The sequence below is a fragment of the Mercenaria mercenaria genome, chromosome 2, assembly GCF_021730395.1.
Source record: "Mercenaria mercenaria strain notata chromosome 2, MADL_Memer_1, whole genome shotgun sequence".
NCBI lineage: Eukaryota > Metazoa > Mollusca > Bivalvia > Venerida > Veneridae > Mercenaria > Mercenaria mercenaria.
Window position 1 is genome coordinate 38528526 of NC_069362.1, and position 26332 is coordinate 38554857.

Sequence of the window (26332 nt, forward strand, 5' to 3'; positions counted from 1 at the left end):
TTTTGATGAAACAGGTATAAATATAAGGGGTGACACTGGACAAACCGTTCAGTTTGTTGGTGGCAAGTCTATGGTGAAGTTGCATTTTCGAAAGAAATCACGACTTAACTTATGATCATAATATCATAATGTATCCCGTGTATCGTCGTGTTCCTCGCCAATACGGTCGTGGACTTGGGTCCATCTTTAAATCAGCTATCAAAACAACATCTCCTTTGGTGAAACCCATGGTTAGATCAGCAATTAGGGCCCTCAAACATGAAGGTCTGTGTGCAATCAAGGATATCATGTTAGGAAGAAATCCAAAACAGGTGTTAAAGTCTCGTGGAGTGAGGGCGCTGAAGTCTGTTGGAAAAGCAACAGCTTTATCCTTGGGAGACTCTTTGATCAAAACTTTAAAAGGTTCAGAACCAAGGTCTCGTCGTCAGTACTCATTCAGGCATCGTGGAAGAAGGGTTGTGGTGATACCTCAACGTGGTCGTGGAAATAAACGTTCACAAAGAAAATCTAGACCTCTTGATATTTTCGACTGAAAAATATTATGCAACACGGTTCTTGCGAGTGTAGCAAAACAGAACGTACCTCCAACTATGTCAGCCATGCAAGATGGACAATGGACGGAACATTACCCGATTTCGGCTTTGAATAATTCAGCGCCCATCGAATTTATTATTCCTCCACAAACGGAAAAATGGACAGATTCGAATCAGTCCTATTTGTACATCAAATTCAAAGTGCTCAAGGCTGATGGAACAGACCTGGAGGCTGGCACTGAAACTTCTGTGGTCAATAACTTTTTATAACAGTATGTTCAGTAGCATTGATCTGTATTTGAACAATAAACTGATTTCGAGCAACTCACACACCTATCCGTACAGAGTCTACATTGAAAATCTCCTGTCCTACAACAAAGAATGTAAAGACACACAACTGCAGGCGTTTGAACTCTGGGATAAAGATACAGCTACTCATATGTAGGATAATACACGAGGTGGAAATAATGATGGATGGAAACGTCGCAGAACTCGTATTGCCGAAAGCAAATCCTGTGAACTCATTGGAAGATTACATCTGGATTTATTCCTACAAGAGAAATATCTCCCCAATAGAATTGAAATACGCCTCAAGTTGAACAGAGCCTCCATCAACTTCTGTCTCATGGGCACAGCCGAAGGAAAAGTTGATATTCAGCAAGTGGGATTCAACGTGAGGACGGTTGAATTGCTTCCTGTGGTGGCTAACGATTTGAATCAGGCCATTAGTCAGCATAACATGAAGATCCCGATACGACGCGCTGTAGTGAAAACATTTACGATCCCCGATGGACAGAGATCTAAAATTGATGATCACTTGTTTCTTGGACAACTTCCAAAACGACTCATCATTGGTATAGTAAGAAATACAGATATGAATGGAGACCACCGTACCAACCCATTTGATTTCAGATATTTTCCATCTGTCTAAACTAGAAATCAGTATCGACGGGAAAACCATTCACAACAAAGCCTTCCAACCAGATTTTGAAATTGGAGAATGTTTGCGATCCTACATGTCACTCTACCAGGCAACAGGAGCTCTTGGACCCAACAGGTCGATTGGATTGACTATGACAGAATATAAAAGTGGCTACACTCTCTGGGGATTTGATCTCACCGCAGATCAAGGTTGCGAGGAAGGTCAACTTCACCCTATAAAAACGTGGAACCTGAGGATAGATCTTCAGTTTGCACAACAGCTTCCTAGCGTCGTGAACGTGATAGTGTACGCAGAATTTGACAATCAAATTTAAATCAACGGGCTGAGAGAAGTAGTTACAAATTATTAAACATGGATGGTCATGCCTATGCCAGACAACTCAGAGAAGATGCTGAGAAAGTGAAATATCACGAACCGATATTTAAAAGAAAACTGAAGAATATGCGAGACACCTTAAACGAATGTGTTTTGGAAGAACTTCAAACACTCAGTTCATAAGAACTGTTATGGATGTATTGTGGATCATCCTAGTCAGTTACAGCATCAACTGTGTTTGTTCACATCTACGGAAGAGTGGGTGGAGGTGTACATGTGGGTAGATATAAGGGACAAGTTAGCCCGCCATCAATCCGATCCGCGGGAAAGCTGGATGAGTATATGGACAGATCGAGTGAAAGACGCCTGGAATCGTGAATACCCATGAACTTCAATACATCTTGGATAAATCGTTTAAGAACACTCAGTGGAGAAGTGTGTCCCAAGGATCATCTACCGAAGCAGAAACCCCGTCATGTGAAAGCTTACATAGTGAATACACATGACTCAGATAAACCTGGAGAATATTGGGTGGCTATTTACTTCAGAGAAAATACAGCCATCTACTTTGACTCTTATGGATTACCACCCTTAGAGGAAGCTATTCGACCCTTCTTGGACAACAATACCCGAAGCTGGACTAGGAACAACATACGACTTCAAAGTGGAAATAGTGCCATGTGTGGTGTTAACTGCATATTTGCTTTGGACGCTTTAGCCAGAGGATATGATTTAGAGACTATATTGACTATCAAATTTCGTTTAGAGCCAAGATATTGGCATCTCAATGACAAAGATGTAGGAACTTGGTTTAAACAATTCTATGGACACTTGTATGCAAAAGCTAGATCACTAACTAAACCTGAACATTGTCAGTGTTGTACAGCAGATCAATCTGAAAAACTTGCTTTAGCTTTGTTTAAATTGTATGTGTTAGACCATGATTATTTGTATCCTTAATGTTCTTTGTTAATACAGTTACTTGTTCAATAAAAAATGTGTATACAAAATATTCTTGTTTTGTTATTTTTTCCATATCTAGGGGTAGTAGTAAAGGTGCCATAACCCTATCCCTCAAAAAGACCAGTAGTCCTGGTCTTTTTTCAACTTAGCCATGTAGATGTTGGTCCTCAATGTAAGATCAAATCTCATTGGCTAATATATTGATTCTCTATCCGGTCCGCGCGATCCCTATATAAGCAAGTACATTGGCCTACAGTCCATCATTCGTTCAAAATGGAGTCCATTGCCGAGCAAATTGAGGAGCTGCAACTTGAAGCCAGAGCTGCTGTTCTTCAGAACAGTATCCTCAATACGCTAAGGAGAGACGAAGAGAGGTAGAGGGACACCCAGCGAAGAACGAATGAGGCGTTAAGGATCATCCGATCCTTAAGAAATAGAGAACAGTGGAGACGGGCAGAAAGGCAAAGAATGGAGGAGCGATACATGGGTCGACGCTACGTCAGGATTGTTAGGGTTCACCCCTATGTCCAAAGGGCCCCGGCTGATAGCACCACTGAGTAGAGATGCTACTCAAAAAAACACAACGGCCCTTTTCAGGGCCACTCCATTTCTTTTAAGAAAGAAAGTACCATTTCTCTTATTGTCTATTGCTATTAATAATTATGGTACCCTAAATGGTGATCTGGCACCCTAAATGGTGATCTGGTACCTGGATGGTGATCTGGTACCCTGGATGGCGTCCCTAGCAACGGAAGGGATAGTGATATGATACCCTAAATGGTGATCTGGCACCCTGGCTGGTAGTATGGCACCCTGGGTGGTGATCTGGCACCCAGGATGGTGATCTGGTACCCTGGATGGCGGTCCCTAGCAACGGATGGGCTGGATGGTGATCTGGTACCTAGCAACAAGCAGCTTGGTGATCCGGTACCGGTACCAGATCACCAGCCATTACTACTTAAAAGTACGCAGACTGGTCCCATCATATATCTCGCGGTCATCACTGTACAAGGGGTGTTAAAAGTATGCTGACTGATCCCATCATATATCTCGTGGTCATGACTGTACAAGAGGTGCTAAAAGTATGCAGACTGGTCCTAACATATAATCAATAAAGAGAGTATGTTACAACTATAAACGGACACATTTCGGACACCTACCTTACTTATTAAAGGCTGATCACTACCAAATCAAATGTAGTCCTTCGCAGCTCTACTGGTCCAACTATAAATAGTCTTATCTTTCTTCCTTTCCTCGGGCCCTTTCTTAATAGCATCGTGTTTTCTTTTACTATATGTGTGGCATGCTATCGGAATTGCATGGTCCTATCGCATGACAGGTCAAGATGGTGGCGTAAGAATTTTATGTCTCGAAAAGAGACAAAGGAGTAAATCCAGCGGGCTGCATTAAATGGACTGTACATTTCTTATCAAGTTGACTAAAGTTCTTGATCTTCTAAACGAAGATCTGAGAATGACCCAGTTCACATCCGTCTTCTGTATATTTTGGATTTCCGATGTTGCTATTTCTATTTTCGCAAATCTGTTTTTATTTGAACCAATCAGACGACTTGTTTCAACAAGCATATGGCTGAACCATCAAAATAGCGTCGAACGTCAAAGGGTGAGATAAATGTGCAGTCAGTCCGGGGCTCGAACACGGGACCTCTCGCTTACAGGGCGAGTGCCCTACCGACTGAGCTAACCGGCTGTCTGACACCTTACGTGACCAAGTCCGTACCATGACATATGATTTCTCTCAAAACACGAAGGCGTAGTCGCGATGTGGTCGCCATAAGAATTGTAAATATGAAATACCCAGGCTAAATATAGATTTTTAAACTTCTACTTTCGTTTTTGTAAAGATATCTTTTTTTTAAATGGTAAAAAAGTCGTACTACGTCTTTGTTGTCAGTTTTTGAAAAAAGGAAAAACAGATTGTTTTAACAGTTTAAGATGTGAAGGCTACGGGAAAAAACAGATTGTTTTAACAGTTTAAGATGTGAATGCTACGAGAAATAAGATGCCCGTTACAAAAATGACACATGACCTATAAAATATCTGCTACATGTATATTTCATATACGCATGGATCGTGTAACATATATATTTATATGTAGAATTTATTCTGGAAAGAACAAGATCTCCGTGTACTATTTTTGACAAAATGCACCATTTGATGACCTCATGCGTACTCTGGCTCCAGTTACGCGTCTGGTAATAAAAAACGTGATTTTTATACGAACAGTATGCTTCAAACTTCGAACTTACCTGAACCATTAAAATAAACACATAAATCTATATTACAATTAAGCTGATGCTTGGAAAAATCTTGCCGTCGCCATTACACACTATCGTGATGTTTGATAATAAATGTGTTCATGGTTTGTTTAGAATTTCCAAACAAGATACATGTATGAATTTGAAATTGCTAATGTTTTATCTTATACAGTTTGCTGTTCAGTGAAATAAAATTACTTAGTTTCGAGCACAAGAATAGTTATTTTGAAATTAGCCATCTTATAAAAAACTATATAAGAACTTTCGACCTGTCCCGTTTTGTATTTCTATCAGGAAAATAGCGCAAGGTATGTCGTCGACATTGTTGCAGTCAGTATCGCAGTTAACAATAAATTATGCATGGTTTAAAACCATGCATGTCTGAGTAGAAATACTGGAAATTGAATATCCATGTTATTTTCGAAGTCTTCCAGAGTTTTAACAGAATCGATACAATATTGTTATCAAAATGTTTCAAGAAAATAGTTACCATTTCACTTAAATTGTCAACAATTTAAGAAACAACAGAACACATTGCAGTTATGATATTAGCAGTACATACCTCTTCAGACGCTAATAATCAAAAATATATAATAAAAATCTTCTAAAAAGAAATGGCTTGGCTAGGAAACAGATACCAAAAAATGCACTTGTTTCTCGTCAGTTAGCCCTTATCATGCTGGACACGATGGATTCTGCCTTTGCGACCAGCGTAGATCATGATCAGCCTGCACATCCGGGCAGTCTGATCATGATCTGCACTGGTCGCTATTCAGTCAGTATCTTTTTGGTAAGCACCCCTTTTAACAGTTATTGATACTGTCCAAATTGAAAGATGGACAAGTTCATTATAGAAATTCAGCAGAGTAAAGGTTAATGTCGGTGCTTGAATATGTAGTACATGTACACGGTATTCCGAAGATACAATTTTTTGTAACCTATTTGCTTAAGCTGTATAAAGATTTTTTGTTTGTTAATTAACGCTACCACTTTAAACACCCATGCAATCGGCCACAACATAAGCACAGAAATTTGCACAGCAAAATTACAGTGTCGTTCTTCATCGCCTCGGTCAATTTTTGTCGTTTTCTAGGGAATATCACATCAGATTCAATGGCTGAAGAGTCAATTATTGTTTTATTATATCAAAGTTCTTTTTTAGGCTAAATGGTAGGAGCCAATATTTGACAGACACAGAGAAAAAACTAATTTAATCAAAAACTTAACATATCTAATTAGTATCAGGAAACAGTCATAAGTAGATCTTGTTGCTTTGCCGTATCGAAAGCTTCCCTTTCATTATAATATAAATCTTCTCTACCTTTAATAAAGATGCACATCTTATTGTCTTCGTTACTGTCGTCTGGTCTTGGTAACACAAGTCAGCGTACAGTATCCGAAACTAACTCTAAATAAGTTTGGGAACAGTAAAAAGCGGATGGTAAACAGGAAGCTATTGTTGTTTTGTTTAACTAATATGACGCACAGTTATACTTGGAACCAAACAGCGTTCTATATTTAAGAAACCCACTGTGCTGTTTTAGACTTTATATTTCACAGAACTTGGTTAAAAGCGAACCATCCTTTGACTAAGCAGGTAGTGTATATCAATTGGTGGAGTCCTTGTCTTGATTTTGTTTCCAGGCTTTTCTTATTGTACTACATTCGGGGATGCAAGGTAACCGAAAACAGTATTATGGCTTGAAGCCGTAGCTCCAAGCCAAAACTATTTACACATATTTTGTAATGTACTAACAAAAGCTTTGTTCTTTTTAAAAAAAAATATCGAACAGAAGAAAATAGATGGATCTTTTTCAAATTTCATCAGTGGAATTTAATAATCTTCAGCTATGTAATTCAAATTGCTTTTTTTTTTAATCAAAGCCGTAGAATTCCATATATGAGCCGTGCCATGAGAAAACCAACATAGTGGGTTTGCGACCAGCATGGATCCAGACCAGCCTGCGCATCCGCGCAGTCTAGTCAGGAGCCATGCTGTTCGCTTTTAAAGCCTACTGCAATTAGAGAAACCGTTAGAAAACAGCATGGATCCTGACCAGACTGCGCGGATGCGCAGGCTGGTCTGGATCCATGCTGGTCGCAAAGCCACTATGTTGGTTTTCCCATGGCACGGCTCAATTATAATTCTTATCCTCCTATTTATTTCAGTGAGAAGCATTCCCTGATCTCAATCATGTGTATAACACTGAGTGGAGTGTTTGTAACAATACTCTTTTCAAGCCAATTGACAACTGCAGAGTCTGGCCTTGACACAAAATATGGGCATTTTCAAGTGTTACAGAAACAAAACCATCCGGGTTTAAGAAAGTGCGCTGATGCCATTATGAAGAAGGTAACAGAATTTAAGTTACTGAGCCTTTGTTATCATTTTCTAAAAGTTTCTTTATTATCATTGTAAATTGGTAAATAAAATATGTACTAAATTGATAAACACGCCTGGCTCAAATCTGAAATATTTGTACGACATTTTAGTTATGAATCTGTTTGGTGTTATTGGATGTATTCTATAAATCTAGAAATCGACCATCGTAATTGTTAGGATGATCATTGTTTTGAATGAACTTCTTAATGGGGTAGTTACATATATTACATAGCGTAAGCTTAGGCATTCAGGTTCTTTTGATCATGAACGTAACATTAAATGACAACAATTCCTGCTACGAGAATATTTGATATTGGCTAATAAATCGAAATGCACCGTTGCTGTGCGCCATATTATTAGTTTATAATTTGTAAGACTAATACGTCTACAATTTTGAAACTTTTTCATTTCCGTTTATAACTTGTCATAGAATGAGTATGTTGGTGGACGTGTGTCTCAGCTGACAAGTGAATGCCATGGCTTATCATATTCCTGGGGTTTGAATCAAACAATGAAGAGTGGATATGCATATTTGAAGAAGACGTTCGTCCAGGAAAACTTTCAACCAGCGGTACTGTTTCAATCAACGTTTTGTCTATAGCAACTTAATATACTTGGGCCGATTTATAAATATTGTTGCCCGGTCTATAAATAGAAAAAAAGAAATGTATACATTTAAAAATACCCGAAAAGGTATGCTCAAAAACAGTTTTGCCTGTACAACCATTTCGCCTATTCTAACAAAACTGAGTAGCGTAATTAAAGAATGTTCAAGTATTCATACAACACATTTCTACAATTAAGACCCAACCTCGTTAACAGAAGTCATTAACATGAGGAAGTCCTTCTATCAGTGTACTTACTCCACCTGGACTGTACTGACCTAAACTTGGCACAGCATCATGTGGTGTGTTGCATCACATGTCGTCCTATCTACAGGGTCAAGGTTAAGTAAACTTGGTACTGATATATACGACAGCATCATGTGGTGTGTTGCATCACATGCCGTCCTATCTACAGGGTCAAGGTTAGGTAAACTTGATACTGATATATACGACAGCATCATGTGGTGTGTTGCATCACATGTCGTCCTATCTTTAGGGTCAAGGTTAGGTAAATAGATACTGATATATTCGACAGCATCATGTGGTGTGTTGCATCACATGTCGTCCTATCTTCAGGGTCAAGGTTAGGTTAACTTGATACTGATCTATACGACATCATGATGTGGTGTGTTGTATCACATGTCGTTCTATCTTCAGGGTCAAGGTTAGGTTAACTTGATACTGTTATATACGACATCATGATGTTGTGTGTTGCATCACATGTCGTCCTATCTTCAGGTTCAAGGTTAGGTAAACTTGATACTGATATATACGACAGCACCATATAGTGTATGCATAACATGTCGTCCTATCTTCAGAGTCAAGGTTAGGTAAACTTGGCTATGTTATATACGCCAGCACCAGGTGGTGTATGCATCACATGTCGTCCTATCTTCAGGGTCAAGGTTAGGTAAACTTGGTTGTGATATCTACGACATCATGATGTGGTGTGTTGTATCACATGTCGTCCTGTCTTTAGGGTCGGTAAAGATTAGGTAAAACTTGGTACTGATATATACAACATCATGATGTGGTGTGTTGCATCACATGTCGTCCTATCTTTCGGGTCAAGGTTAAGTAAACTTGGTACTGATATATACGACAGCACCATGTGGTTTGTTGCATCACATGTCATCCTATCTTTAGGGTCAAGGTTAGGTTAACTTGATACTGATATATACGACATCATGATGTGGTGTGTTGCATCACATGTCGTCCTATCTTCAGGGTCAAGGTTAGGTTAACTTGATACTGATATATACGACATCTTGATGTGGTGTGTTGCATCACATGTCGTCCTATCTTCAGAGTCAAGGTAAGGTAAACTTGGTACTGATATATTCGACATCATCATGTGGTTTGTTGCATCACATGTCGTCCTATCTATGGTCAAGGTTAGGTAAATAGATACTGATATATACGACAGCATCATGTGGTGTGTTGCATCACATGTCGTCCTATCTACAGGGTCAAGGTTAGGTAAACTTGGTACTGATATATACAGCAGCACCATGTGGTGTGTTGCATCACATGTCGTCCTACCTTTAGGGTCAAGCTTAGGGTAACTTGGTACTGATCTATACGACAGCATCATGTGTTGTGTTGCATCCCATGTCGTCCTATCTTCAGGGTCAAGATTAGGTAAACTTGTCACTTATATTTACGACAGCACCATGTGGTGTGTTGTATCACATGTCATCCTATCTTTAAGGTCAAGGTTAGGTTAACTTGATACTGATATATACGACATCATGATCTGGTGTGTTGCATCACATGTCGTCCTATCTTCAGGGTCAAGGTTAGGTAAACTTGATACTGATATATACGACATCATAATGTGGTGTGTTGCATCACATGTCGTCCTATCTTCAGGGTCAAGGTTAGGTTAACTTGATACTGATATTTACGACACCCTGATGTCGTGTGTTGCATCACCTGCGTCCTATCTTCAGGGTCAAGGTTAGGTAAACTTGATACTGATATATACGACATCATGATGTGGTTTGTTGCATCACTTGCCGTCCTATCTTCAGAGTCAAGGTTAGGTAAACTTGATACTGTTATATACGACAGCATCATACATTGTATGCATAACATGTCCTCCTATTTTCAGAGTCAAGGTTAGATAAACTTGGCACTGTTATATACGCCAGCACCAGGTGGTGTATGCATCACATGTCGTCCTATCTTCAGGGTCAAGGTTAGGTAAACTTGGTACTGATATCTACGACATCATGATGTGGTGTGTTGCATCACATGTCGTCCTGTCTTTAGGGTCGGTCAAGATTAGGTAAACTTGGTACTGATATATACAACATCATGATGTGGTGTGTTGCATTACATGTCGTCCTATCTTTCGGGTCAAGGTTAGGTAAACTTGGTACTGATATATTCGACATCATCATGTGTTTCGTTGCATAACATGTCGTCCTATCTTTAGGGCCAAGGTTAGGTAAACTTGATACTGATATATACGACAGCATCATGTGGTGTATGCATCACATGTCGTCCTGTCTTTCGGGTCAAGGTTAAGTAAACTTGGCACATATATATACGACAGCTCCATGTGGTGTGTTGCATCACATCTGCCGTCCTAGCTTCAAGGTCAAGGTTAGGTAAATTTGGTACAAGTAATTATTATCCTAAAGCGGTGTGCTGAACTGAAAATCTGATTTTAATTGACCAAGAAATTCCCAGAACAGACTTCCGGGTATAAAAGCCATATCTCTTCTCATATGTATCACAATTATTCTCATTAAGTGATTTTGAATGTTTCCTAAAATGAAATAGAAAATCAAAAAGAATATTTTTGAAACTTTATTTTGAATTGTTTTAATGGTTCTGTATTCTCATACGCTGTGGATTATATTTGAAAATTTGACTGTTTAGACAGTGAGATTATTACAGTATTAGATAACCACTTGAACGAATATGAATGATAAGTAATCGGAAATCAATATTTATTCAGCTCAAGGTTGAATGTGAACCAGTAACATGGACGATTCCTGGTGTATTTAGTCCTGGAGCAAAATTGGATGTGCTTATCTCGTTGCCAGGTCATGATGCGTTCGGCGGAGGGTAAGTTTTAGGTTTGACTAATTCCCTAATCGCGTTACATATTAATAGATATTGACTTTTTTAGACTTGTAAGAAACTGTGTGTCTTATATGTATATATCTTACATCGGTTTGATTTAATAATAAAAAGTTTTATCCGTACTTCTACTTGACAACTTCTGATATCGACAAAAGTCCAACAGGAAAATCCATACTCAAAGAATGCAGCGGAAATATGTGCATGTGTAACTGCATACACTTACACACTGAGCACATGCACATATTAACACAAACAAATACAACCATAACATAGAAGTAACAAGCAGACACAAACACACATGAAGGACACAGAAGTGAACCGCGTTTGGACGGTCAATGGCAAAAATACACTGTTTATATCGGTTTGATTTAACGTAACACCGTCAAAAGTGTAGGTTATATAGCAAGCTTCCAGCTTTTGGTGGTGAATGAAGATCCCAGGTGCCTCGCCGCGCATTATGTCATTACGAGCGGGCACCTTGGTAGAATCATCATTCTCTGAAGGCCAGATGCATGGCTTCCTAACATATTAATTCCACGCTTCAAGCGAGGCTCGAGCCCGCATCGGTGTTGGAATGTGGTTTGAAGTCAGCGACATGTACCATACAGCCACGGATGTCCCTTAAAACACCACTTGGGAATATTAACTACTTTACTGGCGCCAGACCTCTGTAACTCCACCATGTTCCAATAATATCACAAGACAGTGTAAACAAAAGCAATATAACAGTATTTTCTGTATTTCATAAATGATATAAAATTATTCCTTATGGTATAAACATTTTGAAAAAAAAAACGATTTATAAACACGTTTTGATATCATTCTTCGTAACGAACTATTAAACTTCAACTTTAGCTCTCCGTCTTCTCAAGTTATGTAAACGATTAATACATTCTCTTAACAAAACGTAAAAAGTAAAGTTGCTATAATTGTTTTCTTTGCTGACAATCGCCTTGTGATACTATTACGAAAAGTAGAATGTCTGAAGATGTAATTGCATGTTTTGTTTAAAATTACAGGGTAGTATTTATTCTGACAGAGACTATTGGGGACTTCACAGACAAAAGTACCACACTGACGTTCAAGTAAGTAAAAATGTAGCTTTGAGCAATAAGTTGAACAACATATGACAACAATAAATATTGAATCACAAATTTAGTACGCAAATTAGCGTGTAATATCAGGTAATAGAAATAGTACCTTTAATTTCCCCCAATACTCGTCAGGTAATATCAGATAATAGTACCTTTAATTTCCTCCAATGCTCGTCAGATAATATCAGATAATAGAAATAGTACATTTCCTCCAATACTCGCCAGGTAATATCAGATAATAGAAATAGTACCTTTAATTTCCTACAATACTCGCCAGGTAATATCAGATAATAGAAATAGTACCTTTAATTTACAAAACTAGGAAAATGAGACAGAAACCTTGAAAGTGGACGTCCTACTTTAATCGATTCAATTTAAGACTTTTTAAAACTTTTATTTATTGTAAGTTGAAATGCATGATTTATTGTTTTAACAAATCTTTTGTGTAACGTCCCTTTAAAGTTGGTAACATTTTAAAAACAGTTAGACAATTAAGCATTTGTTAAAGAAGTACATAATGAGGAAACATATTTGGCAATAGCCAGTCTACATATTGTCCTCCAATATAAAGACTAAAACACTCTATTCTTGGCATGAAACATAGGGCATAAATTAAAGTAACGCATTCTTTGGTTGTATAAATAGTATGTAGCAGTATGAAAATTAATTAAGCATCGTCAGAAACGAAACGTATGTACAGGTTGTTAAAGAATATAAGTTATTTGTTAAGATGTTTTGACATCACTTGAAATATAACAATATATTTAATTCATTATTCGTGAGGTCTTAAAGGTTTGGAGCTTTATAAAAAGATTGAAGACATCTTACGATATATTTTCCAAGGGTAACATGCAATGTGTTTTGAAAATTTTGCAAAATTTACTATTATATATAATGTCCTGAAAGTTTTGTAACAATACAAGAAGTAAAATAGAAAAAAATGCCGTTTTAAGTATTTTTTATATCAAAACTGACTGAAATTTACAATCAAAATTAGTACAAAACTAGTCCAAACATGTTTTATTAATACCAGCTTTAGAGTCATATGAATTAAGATGCAACATATGAATGGTCATGAAATTAAAAAGACAAAAGGGGAAAATCTCGATACAGAAAAGATGGATCAAAAGTTTTTTATTTTCTTTCAGACTTGAAGGTAGATCAGCCTACCTTTCCGAAAACAACACCAAAAGAGACCTGTGTGCAGATCCGCTTGGACAGATCTATATCTGGCCTGTATCAAAACTTGCAAAAGGAATGTGTAAAATTTCTTTTCTTGCCCACACTGACTCAGTTACGGTAAGTGTTGTCGTGGAGACATTAAAAAAAGACAAAACTGTTTAAGAAATAATATATCTCATTTAGTGATCTGTCGCTGAATAAATCATTGTTTGGAGTTCAGATGCGAAGGAATGATATACATGTAATAATACGCATCTGAACGACAAACAATGATTTTCAAGAGCAAATCACTAAATGAGATATATTATTTCGATTCTAACACGTTACCAACGACTTTAAAGTACATCCTTGACGGCATTCATTAAATATTTGCCCGTTTTCAATCGGTTTCTTTTCCAGCGCGCCGCTATGCCGTTTGACGCTATGGCGTAATGATTGTGACGCCAGAACAGCGAATTGTTGTATAATAATTCACTGTTTTCAGCCTTCTTTGTTTAATAGGAAAATGAAACGTAAACATGCTATTTAGAATATTTACAAGGCAATTAAAGTACCACTTGACTTAAGTGAACGATTACAAACAAAAATATAAAACATAGTAAATCACTTTCTCTGAGAAATAACAGTCTTTGCTACATCTACATCTACATTTACATCAGTACAATAAGCAATCGATTTCCGATTATGACTGGTCGGCGCTGTCAGAGAAACAGTTGTTAAAGAAATTTAGTATATTACAGTATTAAAAGTAAAAGATAAAAGGACAGTATGCTACAGTTAAAATAGGACAGAATGGAAGAATTACATAGTGACCGCCGCCAGCCTCTCTGTAAAGATACTGAGGCTGGGGCTAGCTTTGACTGATGTGGGGAGGGAGTTCCAGAGACGGATGGTTCTAGGGAAATAAGAGTTAGCAAAGTATTGAGTGCTGGAATAAGGGATCAAGTAGTTCAGATTCTAATAGGGGTCAAGTAACCTTGGTCAATTGCAACGGTCTGGGTCCTTACTTTGTAAAACAAAAGTAATGAACAGTTTAACCTACGATACTGGAGAGTGTTCCATTCTAGGGATTTCAACATTTCAGTTACACTGCTTGTATAGTTGTAGTCATTCATAACATACCTAGCTGCTGAACTTTGGACTCGTTCAAGTTTATGGGTGAGAGATTTCTGCCAGGGATGCCACACAGTTGAACAGTATTCTAGCTGGGGGCGGACATAGGTGGTGTATGCAGCTTCTTTAACCTTTATGTTATCTGTCTTGACATTTCTCTGGATAAACCGAAGGGAAGAGGTTGCCTTAGAAGTTATGTTTTCTATATGTTGTGACCAGTTCAAATCATTGGAGATAGTTATTCCTAGGTATTAAGCTGATGAGGTGGACTTTAACTCTGTATTGTGTAACATGTAAGGATAAATAATGGGATTTCTCTCCCTACTTACTCTAAGGACTTCACATTTGTCAGGGTTAAATTCCATTTGCCAGACTCTTTCCCATGTTTCTAATTTATGGAGATCTTCTTGAAGGGCTATGCTATCATTATTTGATTTGACTGTGAGGTATACGATGGCGTCATCTACAAACATTCAGGTTTTACATTTGAGTGAGTCTGGCAGGTCGTTAATATATACAAGGAAAAGGCAAGGCCCAAGGACAGACCCCTGTGGAACTCCAGACAGGACCGGAAGTTCACTGGACAGGTGACCTTCAACTGCGACCTTCTGAGTACGATTAGAGAGGAAGGATTTGACCCAATTATTTATTTGGGGACTAACACATAGGGATTGTAACTTGTAAATTAGCCTCAAATGGTCGAGTTTGTCAAATGCCTTAGAAAAATCCATTACGATGACGTCAGTTTGTTGGCCTTGTTCTAAATTGCTATAAAGTTCCTAGGTAAAATTAATAAGCTGAGCTTCGCAACTATGACCCGACCTAAAACCATGTTGGAACTGGCTGATAATATTGTGTTTATCAAAGAAGGACATAAGATTTGAAATCACGATGTGCTCAAGAAGTTTGGACGCAATACAGGTCAGAGAAATTGGTCGATAGTTGCTGGGTTTTGATTTGAGACCTTTTTTAAAGACTGGTTCCTTATTCCAGAATATGTTATATCACTTAGAACTGCGGATAATGGTGACTAGAAAGTCAGTTAAACTTCTGCATAATCACATATTGTTGAACAAGTGTTACGGTCACTATAACTTAAAACACGATCTCTTATCACATTACGCGTATTACAGTTTGTCTGATCTCTTAGAAATTCATTATTACAATCACTAAGTAAGTTCTGTGTAATAATCACTGGGCAAGGTAACTGTTCTATAAGGAATCACGCACATCTGGTTACGTCAGCTCGAGTGGATACAGTTTTGATATGGGTCGGGTAGTTACACCTCGTCTTGATCTAACACGGGCTGCTCGAATATGTCCATCGTTTCCAACGATAACGTCTTCAATCACGCCAAGGGACCAGCGATTTCTTAGTAAGCTGGTGTCGTGTATATGCACGACGTCACCAGTCGTAACAGCATCTCCATGGTTACCGGATGTTCTGTGAAACTCTCGCAGAGATGTGTGGTATTCGTGCTTCCATCTCGACCAGAAGTGTTCAAGTGTTGCAGACTTAAATCTATAAAGTCAGGGGCGTAGGAACGATTTTCGTACTGGGGCGGCAAAGGCGGGGGGTGGGGGAGGGGTCGGGGTACCCCCGGGAAAATTATGCATATAGCTAGAGTAAATGGTGCAATCTGGCGACTTCTTGAACTGCTCATGCAGTAGCTGTTAAACATACTAGTTTATTTCGAGTTTTCAGCCCTAATTACAGTTTACCGTGTTCAAACACTGTAATGACGTTTCGATGTTAGACATGAACAATGTCTTACCAGGGTAGAACCACGGTAATGTAGGGGATTGAGCACAAGACCCTGACTTAAAGGGGTATTCCAATCCTTATGACATTTTAGTCGTTAAATGGCATTATAAAGGTAATGCGCAATTCACTGTTTTCTATCTGAAATACGCACTAATTATATATTCGTATGTTTATACATTTTAATTTCATTACATAATTTATCGCACACAATGTAAAACATATATGTAGAACATCATTTGCACCAATAGCTAGCTGATACCAAGTTAAACAAACTTTCCAAATGTACTTTTGCGTGTTTCATTTCCACACACAAATTCATTTGCTACTTCCATCATGTCAATTTTGTCCGTCATCTCCCTATGCACATAGAGTGTCATGAGATGGTTTAACCTTTTCTGTGTCATACTGGTACGCAAATAAGTCTTAACTCTAAGTAGAGCCGAGAAGGTACTTTCACTAGTCGCATTCGTCGCTGGCATCACTAGCACAAGTTTTAACACAGTCACAATTTCAGAGAACATATTCCTTGAGACCGGGTTCATGGTTTGAATAAGCTCAACAACACTTTGTAAGGAAACGCACTTTCTGTCGCTGATTGCACTCTCTGCATACACTTGAAGCGTTTTCAGCTGAGTGAGTAGAGATGTCTGATCGATGTCATCCTTGTAGAATTCTACGACGTAGTTCATGTCATCGACAAAAGACAGATCACCAGTCACGCATTTAATCAGCATGTCTTCAAGATGTCTGTATGTCTTGTACCCGAGTTGATCGAACCTGCTCTGAACACAGTTTATAATTAGGTGGAGCGCCTCATAATACTTTTGACGGTACAAGTCCTTCACTGTGGCAGGATATTCATTGGATGCGCTTCCAGTCTCAAATCGTTTTGGCATTTTTCGTCTGCGCGGCATAGTCGGTTCATTGACATCACGTGTGTTGAGCTGATCATTCACTTGGTCCCAGAATTTATCATGGCTATCCTCTTCTCTCATGCGCTCAAGCTTTTCAGTAGCGATCCTCGCGAGTTTCTGGCCCTCTGCCGCGGACATATCCTTGTGTTGTAGTGTTTTACTAAGATTGTCTGTGTGGCGCAGTACCTTGTATCCCATGCTGACACCAAAAAGAAAATCAAAGTTACTCATTTGTGTCTGCACACCCAAGATGCGCGTACGTGTTTCCGAATCCTTCACATCATCGTAACTGCTGTCCCACAATGTCTGCAACAGATTATAGTTCTCAAGAACACTGTTTAGGCTAGTGGCCCGTACAGTCCACCGTGTTGGGCATAGCAACGGTCAGTCCACCTGTTGACATTTCATGAACGGTGTCTAAGGCATCCCTCATAACTTTTGATCGCATAACAGTGTCACCAACGGCAAGATTTAAAGCATGTCCGTAGCAGTGTGTATATATGGCACGCGGTTCCTTCTGAATGAGATTTGTAGCAACTCCATTTTTCGAGCCAGACATGTTGATCGCACCATCGTAGCATTGGCCACGGCAATTGTTTATTCCAAGATTCATACGTATGAGTGTGTCCTCAATTACGCTGGTCAGTGTCTTTGCGTCTATTGATGCCACCATGTACAACCCAATAAAGTCCTCGTGCACATTCAGTTCATTATCCACATGCCTCAACACTAAAACAACAAACTTTAAGTTTGTCTGTAGAATCATGGGATAGGTCGTCTGCTGCGGTCTCCGTGTCGTCTGGATAAACAGGGGAGGTAACTCTTCTTCGAAACAGTTGATGGGAAGGGGTAAGTGGTTCCTCATTCAGGGGTCTGTAGATGTGTGTGTGAGTGGGCGGTCATTTACGATACATTCGACTTCTGAAGTAATTGTTTGAAGAACTTCTATGCTAACCAACGACTTCCCGAGTACTTTTCTGATACATGTCTTTGTTATGCCAATAGGCCTCTCCCTACAGCCTCCGTACCATGGCGCGTGTTGGGGAATAAATGACCATCTTGTTCCAAGGACCTCTTCCTTCAGAATTTTTGCGGTGACGATGTACGTCAGGGCGTTGTCCGACATAATGTAGAGACTTACCCTAAGCCTTCTTTAAACAAGGGAAACAATCCGTTTATAAAGTAACTTATCTATGTTAAATGCCATGCACGATAACACATTTATGCATCTAACAGTCTTGAAATTGATTTCTTCAATTTTTTCATATTTCTAGATATTTTTCCCATATTTTGACGCATATGTATGGGTAGTTGAGATTGTTCTCTTTCCAGCAGTAGCCTTTTTAACATATTTCACCTTGTGAAATTCTGTGGGTTTTGACTTTTAAAAAAAAATCGTCTGTTTGTTGACAAATTTCACCACAAAAAATGTCCCACTTTCCCCAGGGCAATCAATTATTTGATCTTTACACAGTTTTGTATTCAGATTGCTAATCCATTTGGCAAGTATGCATGCTTTTTCCATGCTTAAATGTAAAAAGTGCATAGTTTGCACGAGGTTCTAGGTCAATAGCTACCTAAGCCTGTCATAAAGTCGTTGCGGAGTTGTTTCCATTTTTTCCAAATATTTTACCCGGGATCATTTTTTCAGCTCAAATAACTCTTTTTCAGGAAATGCTATTTAATAATTTTTTCAGTCCTTGTATTTTGATGCAGTAAACTACACATACATCTAATATAGATAGCTCCTACTTGAAGTTTGTATTTTTAGTTACAATGCCTACATAATGACCTTGGGTATTGTTTTTCTGCTGAAGAAACGTCGTAGAGCCAAAATAAATGAGTCCACAGTCATGTTTGCTACTATTTCTAGATGGACAGCTCGTGTATTGGCACATGTGAAAAGGCAAATGTATGCTTTCTGTAGTTCTCCGCTCGGCGCTTTTACTGTTAAAGCTCCGGTAAAGTCTATGCCGGTTACTGTGAATTGTGGCACAACCTTCAATCTGTTGCTAGGTAACGGTGGGGGTCAGGTACTTGATATGCTCTTCCTGTGACCTTACGGCACGTAACGCACGAGCGGACTATTTTCTGAACACGCTGGCGAATGCTCGGAATCCAAAATTTCTGGCGAAGATACGTGACTGTGCTCTCAGTAGCGGAATGCATATGTGTAACGTGTGCGTCCAAAATAATAAGCTTTGTAAGGTTATCTTTGAAAGGAAAAAGGTAGGGAAATCCCGTGCTGTGTAATAATGGTGCTTTAGATAATCTGCCGCCACAACGTATTAATTTGTCGTCATCAAGAAACAAATCAAGCTGTCTCACTAGGTTGGGTCTTTTCATCTGGACGTTTCTATTCTGGTAGATGTACTGTATCACATCCGGAAAATGACGGCACTGTACGTACTTTATCAGCTGCTTGGCTGCTGCGTTGATCTCGTGCGACTCTAGAGGTCCGTAGATCTTCTCAATATTTCTGCAGTTGTTCACAAATCTTAGAACATATGCTGTAACACGTATCTATTAATGCGTATAACATCTAAAATGCCGGGATCGGGTGTAATTTCTCGCGATGTAGTCATACATGCGGAATAATTGGTATCTTCGTATTCACTGTCGGTGTGTGTACTCAGCATTAATTCATATCCGGGAAATGTTGTCTCGTCGTTCAGCCAGCTAGGACCATGCATCCATAATCTGTTGTCGTGAAATTTCTCATAGGTAAGTCCTCTCGACAGAAGGTCTGCTGGGTTTGAATCTGTTGGGCAATAGTGCCACATGAAGCCGTCTGTCAACTCATGTATTTCTGTTACACGTCTGGCTATGAATTGTGGCTGTGGTTTTGATGTAGAAATCCACTTCAATACGATCTGGCTGTCGCTCCATAAGTATACTTTCTCACAATGTATGGTGGATGTAATGTGTTGACTAAGTTTAGCGCCTATAAGTGCTGCACACAGTTCAAGTTTCGGCACTGTAAGTTGTTTAATGGGAGTTATTTTATTCTTCGCCATAACGAGAGTGCTGTGACAACCGGAAACAAGATATGCGCACGAGGCATAAGCTTTGGTGCTGGCATCGCAGAAGACGTGAAGAGTTACTTTCCTGGGTGTTGTGCCTTGGAAGTATTGTATGCTAAACTTGGTTTCGGTAGCTTTTGCGGTATCTTCTTTGATCTTACACCATTCTGTAATGATGTCATCTGGCAACGGTTCGTCCTACTCAAATTTACGTTTCCATAGCGACTGTATCAACATCTTGACTGTCACGGTGATCGGGCTAAGTAATCCAAGTGGATCATAAATGGAAGATGATTCTTGAAGGATCACACGTTTCGTCAGAAGAGAGATATTCGACGCTGCCTTCAGTCTTTGTGGAAATGACAGTTCGTCTGTTGAAGAATCCCAACGCATGCCCAGTACCTTTGTATTTCTATCCTTATCGCTCACTCCATCGGATTTGATTTTCTCACGCAGAGCTGGGTTGATTGAGCTCCATGATCTCAAATTAAAGGATGCTTTCTGGAACAGTTGTCTGCTGTTGGTGTAGAAATCTAGCAGTGTAGACTCGTCTGGTACGCTGGTAAGTATGTTATCGACGTATAATCCTTGTTGAATACGTTCTGTATCGTCGCATCTGTGTAAGGCAAGGTGTTTTGTTATGGTAGCGTTTAATGTAAACGGTGAGCACGTAGCTCCAAAGAGCACTGACTTGAAGCGATATATCTGTAGTGGACTGTCTGGGTTGTTCGGATCTGATAACCGAAAGAACGTAGTGACGTCACGGTCGTCTGGATGTAGACCGATGTTCAAAAACGCCTTCTCGATATCTGTGGACACAGCAAATTCGTGGTATCGGAAGCGTAGTATTATAGCTGTTAGATCGTTAAGGATGGGTGGGGTATTCATCAATCACTCATTTTAGGTGGGGGAATCTCGTGTTGACTTGCAGCTGCAGTCGTATACAATACGTATTGGTGTGGTCGCCGAGTCTTTCTTTACGGGATGGTGGAGAATATAATGAACTTTGGTATTCTCGCTTGATTTAACATCTGTAATCTTTTCTATGAAGCCTCTCTTCTCCTGTTCACTCAAAATCTCTCCATACTTCTGAAGTAGTTCTGGTTCTTTTCTAAAGCGGTTTACTACACTAACAGTTCTTCGTCGGCTTATCAGCTCATTACTGGGCAGAAATGGATGATTTTCTTTCCAGGGTAATTTTGCAATGTACTTTCCATTCTCATACGAAATGCCTGTGTTCTGATACTGTTTGGTATATTCTTCGTAGCCTTGGTGTACCGACTTCTGTTCTACTCCTAATGATTCTGCTTCCCAAAATCTCTCTTGACTTCTTCCTGCACGTGCGTAGTCATAACGTTCAACATAGACACGGGAAATGGGGATGGCTGTATCTGATTTTCGGTACTCAAAGGCCCGGACAAAAGATAGCTGATTCTCGATTGTATAGATGTAGGCCCGTCTCCTCTAATGATAGTATCTTGCACTATATCCCAGTAATGGTCAACGCCCACTAATATCTCGATCTCGAAGTTATCTTCTTCTGACATGGGATGAGCAAGTTTGAGTCCTTTCAGGTACTGAAGATGACCAACGTATTTCTGGTAAGTTTTCAGCGGCACGGAAATTTCAGGTACTATCAGCACTTTGATTGGGATGTTAAATTCTGTTGGCTGTATCTAGGTGTCGTACGCGTCTCTCTGTGTCTCCAAACCCTGACAAGCATAGCGTTTCACTGCCGGTTGGCTGTAGCTGCAGTTTCTGTGCTAGGCGTTCAGTGATAAACGAACTATGGGAAGCTTCATCAAACAGGATGTTCGCGGTTGTGGAGGTGCAAGATGATGTAACCATGGAAATGGCGGTCTTCAGTAAAACGGGTCCTAGTGCGAAATTATGGGCTGAGTGAAGCACGGATGACTGGGTTTCCTTCGCGTCATGTGTTTTAGGGGGTTCATCTGTAGATTTTGTTCTTGATTCTTCCTCACATAAGCTAGTATGGTGTCGGCGCGAAAATATCCTGCAACTGAATTTAGATCTACACTCGCTAACCTTGTGATTACGTAGACAGATAAAACATAACTGCTTTTCTTTCACAATATTGAGTCTCTGTTCACGATATTTAATTTTTACACAGTTTGTACTTGAGTGCTCTCCCTTACAATATACACTGGTTGGTACTTGAACGCTTTTAGATTTCACACTTGGTGTGGTTGGTCTATGAATATTTCTTCTCTCTGTCTTTCGCGTGTCCGATTTCGTCAGGAAGGTTGCTGTAGGAATGAATTCTTGCCCGGTATTCAATGCACTTCCGGCGTCCATAATATTAATTTCATGTAGAGACACTTCATTAATTCATTCAAACACCAAGATAATGTTCCGTGCGCACGTGTAATGTTTGTTCTGACTTCCGGTGGTAATTTCAGAAGGATGATTGGAGTGAGAAGAGATCCATATGTGCTCTCACACTGGTTAAATGAATCAAGTCCCCGTTTGTATGTTTCTGTAGTATCGTAGAACTTTCTCAGACTGGTAACGGTGTTCACGGGAGCGGGAACCTCAAGCAAAGCTTTCATAAAGGTCTGTATGATTCTGTCTTTCTGTCCATACCTTTCGTGTAATAACGACACTGCCTTGTCATAGTTAGCATTAGTTAACGCAAAACCTGCAATTGTTTGTCCAGCTTCTCCTCTCAGAGACGACTTCAGGTAGTTGAATTTCTGTACACCACTGAGTGAAGGGTTCCTGTGAATAGCCGACTCGTATGAGTCCCAGAATGACTGCCAGTCAAGAATGTTGCCATCGAACCGCGGTAAATCTAGCTTTGGTAGTCTATGGTATGCAGAGCTGTGAGTGTGGTTAAAGTTAGGTTCTCTTTGCGAAGAATTATTGTGGATGACATTCTCATGGTTAGTTTGTGATGATTCGCCGTAAACAGACACACGGAAAGCCTGAGAATTAACATTCAAATTAGAAAGTGTTACCTTTTTGAAACTTGCTACTTTCTGTATCTTTGTCTGTAAATTATAGATGTACTCATTATGATCCAATATCTCCGTCTTGATTTGTTCCCCGTCATCTTCTGGAATGATATCTATGATTTTCTCATGGATCTCGGTGATCGTCTGCTGTTTCTGTATCAGGGAATCTTCTATCGTCTGCAACTCTTCCAAATCAACTGCTTCTTGCTGAATCATCTCGAATTTTGAGAAAAGTCGTATAACTGCACCCTTGTGCCCCTTCTGTATTGATCGTAGTTTAGTTGCCATTGTTAATGTTTTTCGTCACGGCACCAAAATGTCGTGGAGACATTAAAAGAAGAAGAAAATAAAAAAAGGAAATAAAGTAAAGTCAATTACATATATCTATTGCATCTTGTTTTCATAAAATGAAACGTTCCTTTTTTAAAATAGCATTTTTAATCCAAAAATAGAAGAAGTGGAAACTCCACAGGTCGCTCCACAAGACAAAAATAAAAATATTGCAGGCTCTGTTTGAGGCTGCAATATTGATTGAGCCTGCATGCTTCCGTCCACGTTCTGTAGCCCCGAGTTGAACAGAACTCAACATGTACCTATAAGACAAAATTAAAAATCAGTCATAATATTCAAATGGTGATTACACAATACTCAAAGCTATGAAAGCGTGGGGGGGGGGGGGGGGGTTGGAACCCTTGCTTATACTTCATTATATGATCTTTAAAGGGGCGTGAATGCATTTGTACAACACAAAGTATTCTTAAACAAATAGCAACGTTAAACCATTAAAATTACAACTCATTATTATCTAAAAAATAACAAGTTCCCAAACGTGGTTTATCGTAGAATAACCCGAGTTTTTCGTTCTTATGCGTAAGAATATATCAAGAAGGCCGTATAACCCGGGTTTTTCGTTCTTATGCGTAAAAATATATCACGAAGGCCGTAGGCCTGAGTGATATATTGTTTCGCATAAGAACGAAAAACTCGGGTTATGATCCCCCTACGAAAGTCGGAGGGATATAGTTTTGGCGTAGTCCGTCCGTCCGTCCTTCCGTCCGTCCGGAGCCATATCTAGGAAATGGTTGGGAATATTTATATTAAACTTCATAAACATGTTCACCACTATGAGTTTTTGCGGCTTACCAACTTTCAGTCAGATTGCCCAAGTAACACCAGAGTTATGGCCCTTAGAAGTTTCTAGTGTTAACTATATAGAGTACTATAAATATGGCAATTTCTGCATCATATCTTTTGATATATATGACCTAGAACTATGAAACTTAAATAGAATTTAGATCACCATAATGTGGTTGTGTACACACACTTGCGTTCTGATTTAGTCTGTAAATTAAGAGTTATTGCCCTTTAATTGTATAAAAACCACATATTTGTACATAAGAAACTTACCATTTGGTAGAATTTCATTAAATTTCTTTCATTCTTTTCCATGAACATTAATTGTAAACATGTGAAGTTGTGTACCCATCTGTTCACCCCCTTACCTTGATCACACCTTTCCCCTCCCCCCCCCCCCCCCCCCCCCCCCCCCCTCCCCCCCCCCCCCCCCCCCCCCCCCCCCCCCCCCCCCAAAAAAAAAATAAATTCCTTATTTTAGATTTTTTTCAAACAAACTTCATATACATGTTCACCACTATAAGGTTATGGGGCCCATCAAGTTTCAGTCAGATTGCCTAAGTAACACCAGAGTTATGGCCCTTAGAAGTTTCTAGTGTTAACTATATAGGGTACTATAGATATGGCAATTTCTGCATCATAACTTTTGATATATTTGACCTTGAACTATGAAACTTAAACAGAATTTAGAGCACTATAATGTGGTTGTGCACACACAATTTCGTATGGATTTCTTTTGTAACTTCAGAGTTATTGCCCTTTAATTGTCTGAAAATCCACATATTTGTACGTAACAAATTTACCATTTGGCAGAATTTCATTAAATTTCTTTCATTCTTTTCCATGAACATTTATTATTAACATGTGAAGTTGTGCACCCACACCTGGTCACCCACTTGCCTTTGTTACACCCACTCCCCCTGCCCCCGCCCCGCCCGAAAAAAACAACAAATATTATTTTTCATTCGTTAATTTAGAATTTTTCAAACCTTCCATGAATATTTATCAACATGCAAGTTGTGCCATTCCCCCAGCTCGCTCCTCCACCCAGTCATGCCCACCACTGATCATGCATCCTCTGCCCCCCCCCCCCCCCCCCACCCACACACACTTCATCTTGTTTTTTTTTTTTTTTTTTTTTTTTGTTTCTTTCATTTTTAATTTTCCATCAATATTTATAATCAACATGCGAAATTTTGTTTCCTCACCCGTCCCCCAATAACTTACATTTAAATTCAAACAAGCCAAATTGTCTAGACACTTGCAAAATAACAGTGACGATCGGCCATTTTGTTTCAAAACGAAAGTAGAAAACCTATTCCGTTGTTTGCGTCTTAGAATTTAAATGTAAGTTAGTTAAGGCTGTTTTCTAGGTAGAATAGGATTGTTTACTATTTTATAAATGCATGATGTGTAAATTGCAGCAGGGTAGCTTGCATTGGTATTGAACTGGACATTTTGGTTGTTCCACAGCATGTCCTAGTAAACCTCCATAGCGTTACGGCAACACATGCACCTTTTCCTTATGAGTATATATAGGGAAAAAAAATTTTTTTTTTTCGTTTTAGGCTTAAAACAGTGTTTTTGATTTTTTTTTTTTTTGGAGGGGGCGGCACCCATATGGGCACCAAGACTGGACGGGCACCTGTGTTATTTGCTGGTCGTGTTAGAATAATAAAAATAGTTTTCGAGATTGATAATACTGAAGCAGATATTCATTCCTTCTACATTTGACACGGATTTTTACCTAATAATACATACAACGTAATAAGGGGCTTTTCTTAAAAATTGCAGATAAGGTGACCACTTGTTTTAAAGTTTATCATAATAAACAGCATTAATAGTTAAATGTGTATGTCTGTGTGTCTGTGTGTATTTCAGATACTAGCTGATGACGAAGTGTTCCACACGTACAGATCAAAGCGTGTTCTGGACACCAAAAGGCAGATCTCTATTAACGAGTTGCCCACTAAATCAGATGTCTTTCTTCACCGTATCCAATTTACAGCAAACTGA

The 26332-nt window shown here is 39.2% G+C and overlaps 1 protein-coding gene across 1 annotated transcript in view; it reads left to right on the forward strand.

Moving 5' to 3' along the window:
- Positions 1 to 26332, forward strand: part of LOC123563761 (uncharacterized) — a 43480-nt gene extending 17148 nt beyond the window's left edge. Inside the window, exons 2-7 of the mRNA XM_045356770.2 lie at positions 7202 to 7385; positions 7846 to 7986; positions 10989 to 11098; positions 12136 to 12201; positions 13359 to 13509; positions 26198 to 26332. Of these exons, the coding sequence (XP_045212705.2) occupies positions 7227 to 7385; positions 7846 to 7986; positions 10989 to 11098; positions 12136 to 12201; positions 13359 to 13509; positions 26198 to 26332 (762 nt within the window). The 5' untranslated portion in view covers positions 7202 to 7226. The remainder of the gene's footprint in view (positions 1 to 7201; positions 7386 to 7845; positions 7987 to 10988; positions 11099 to 12135; positions 12202 to 13358; positions 13510 to 26197) is intronic.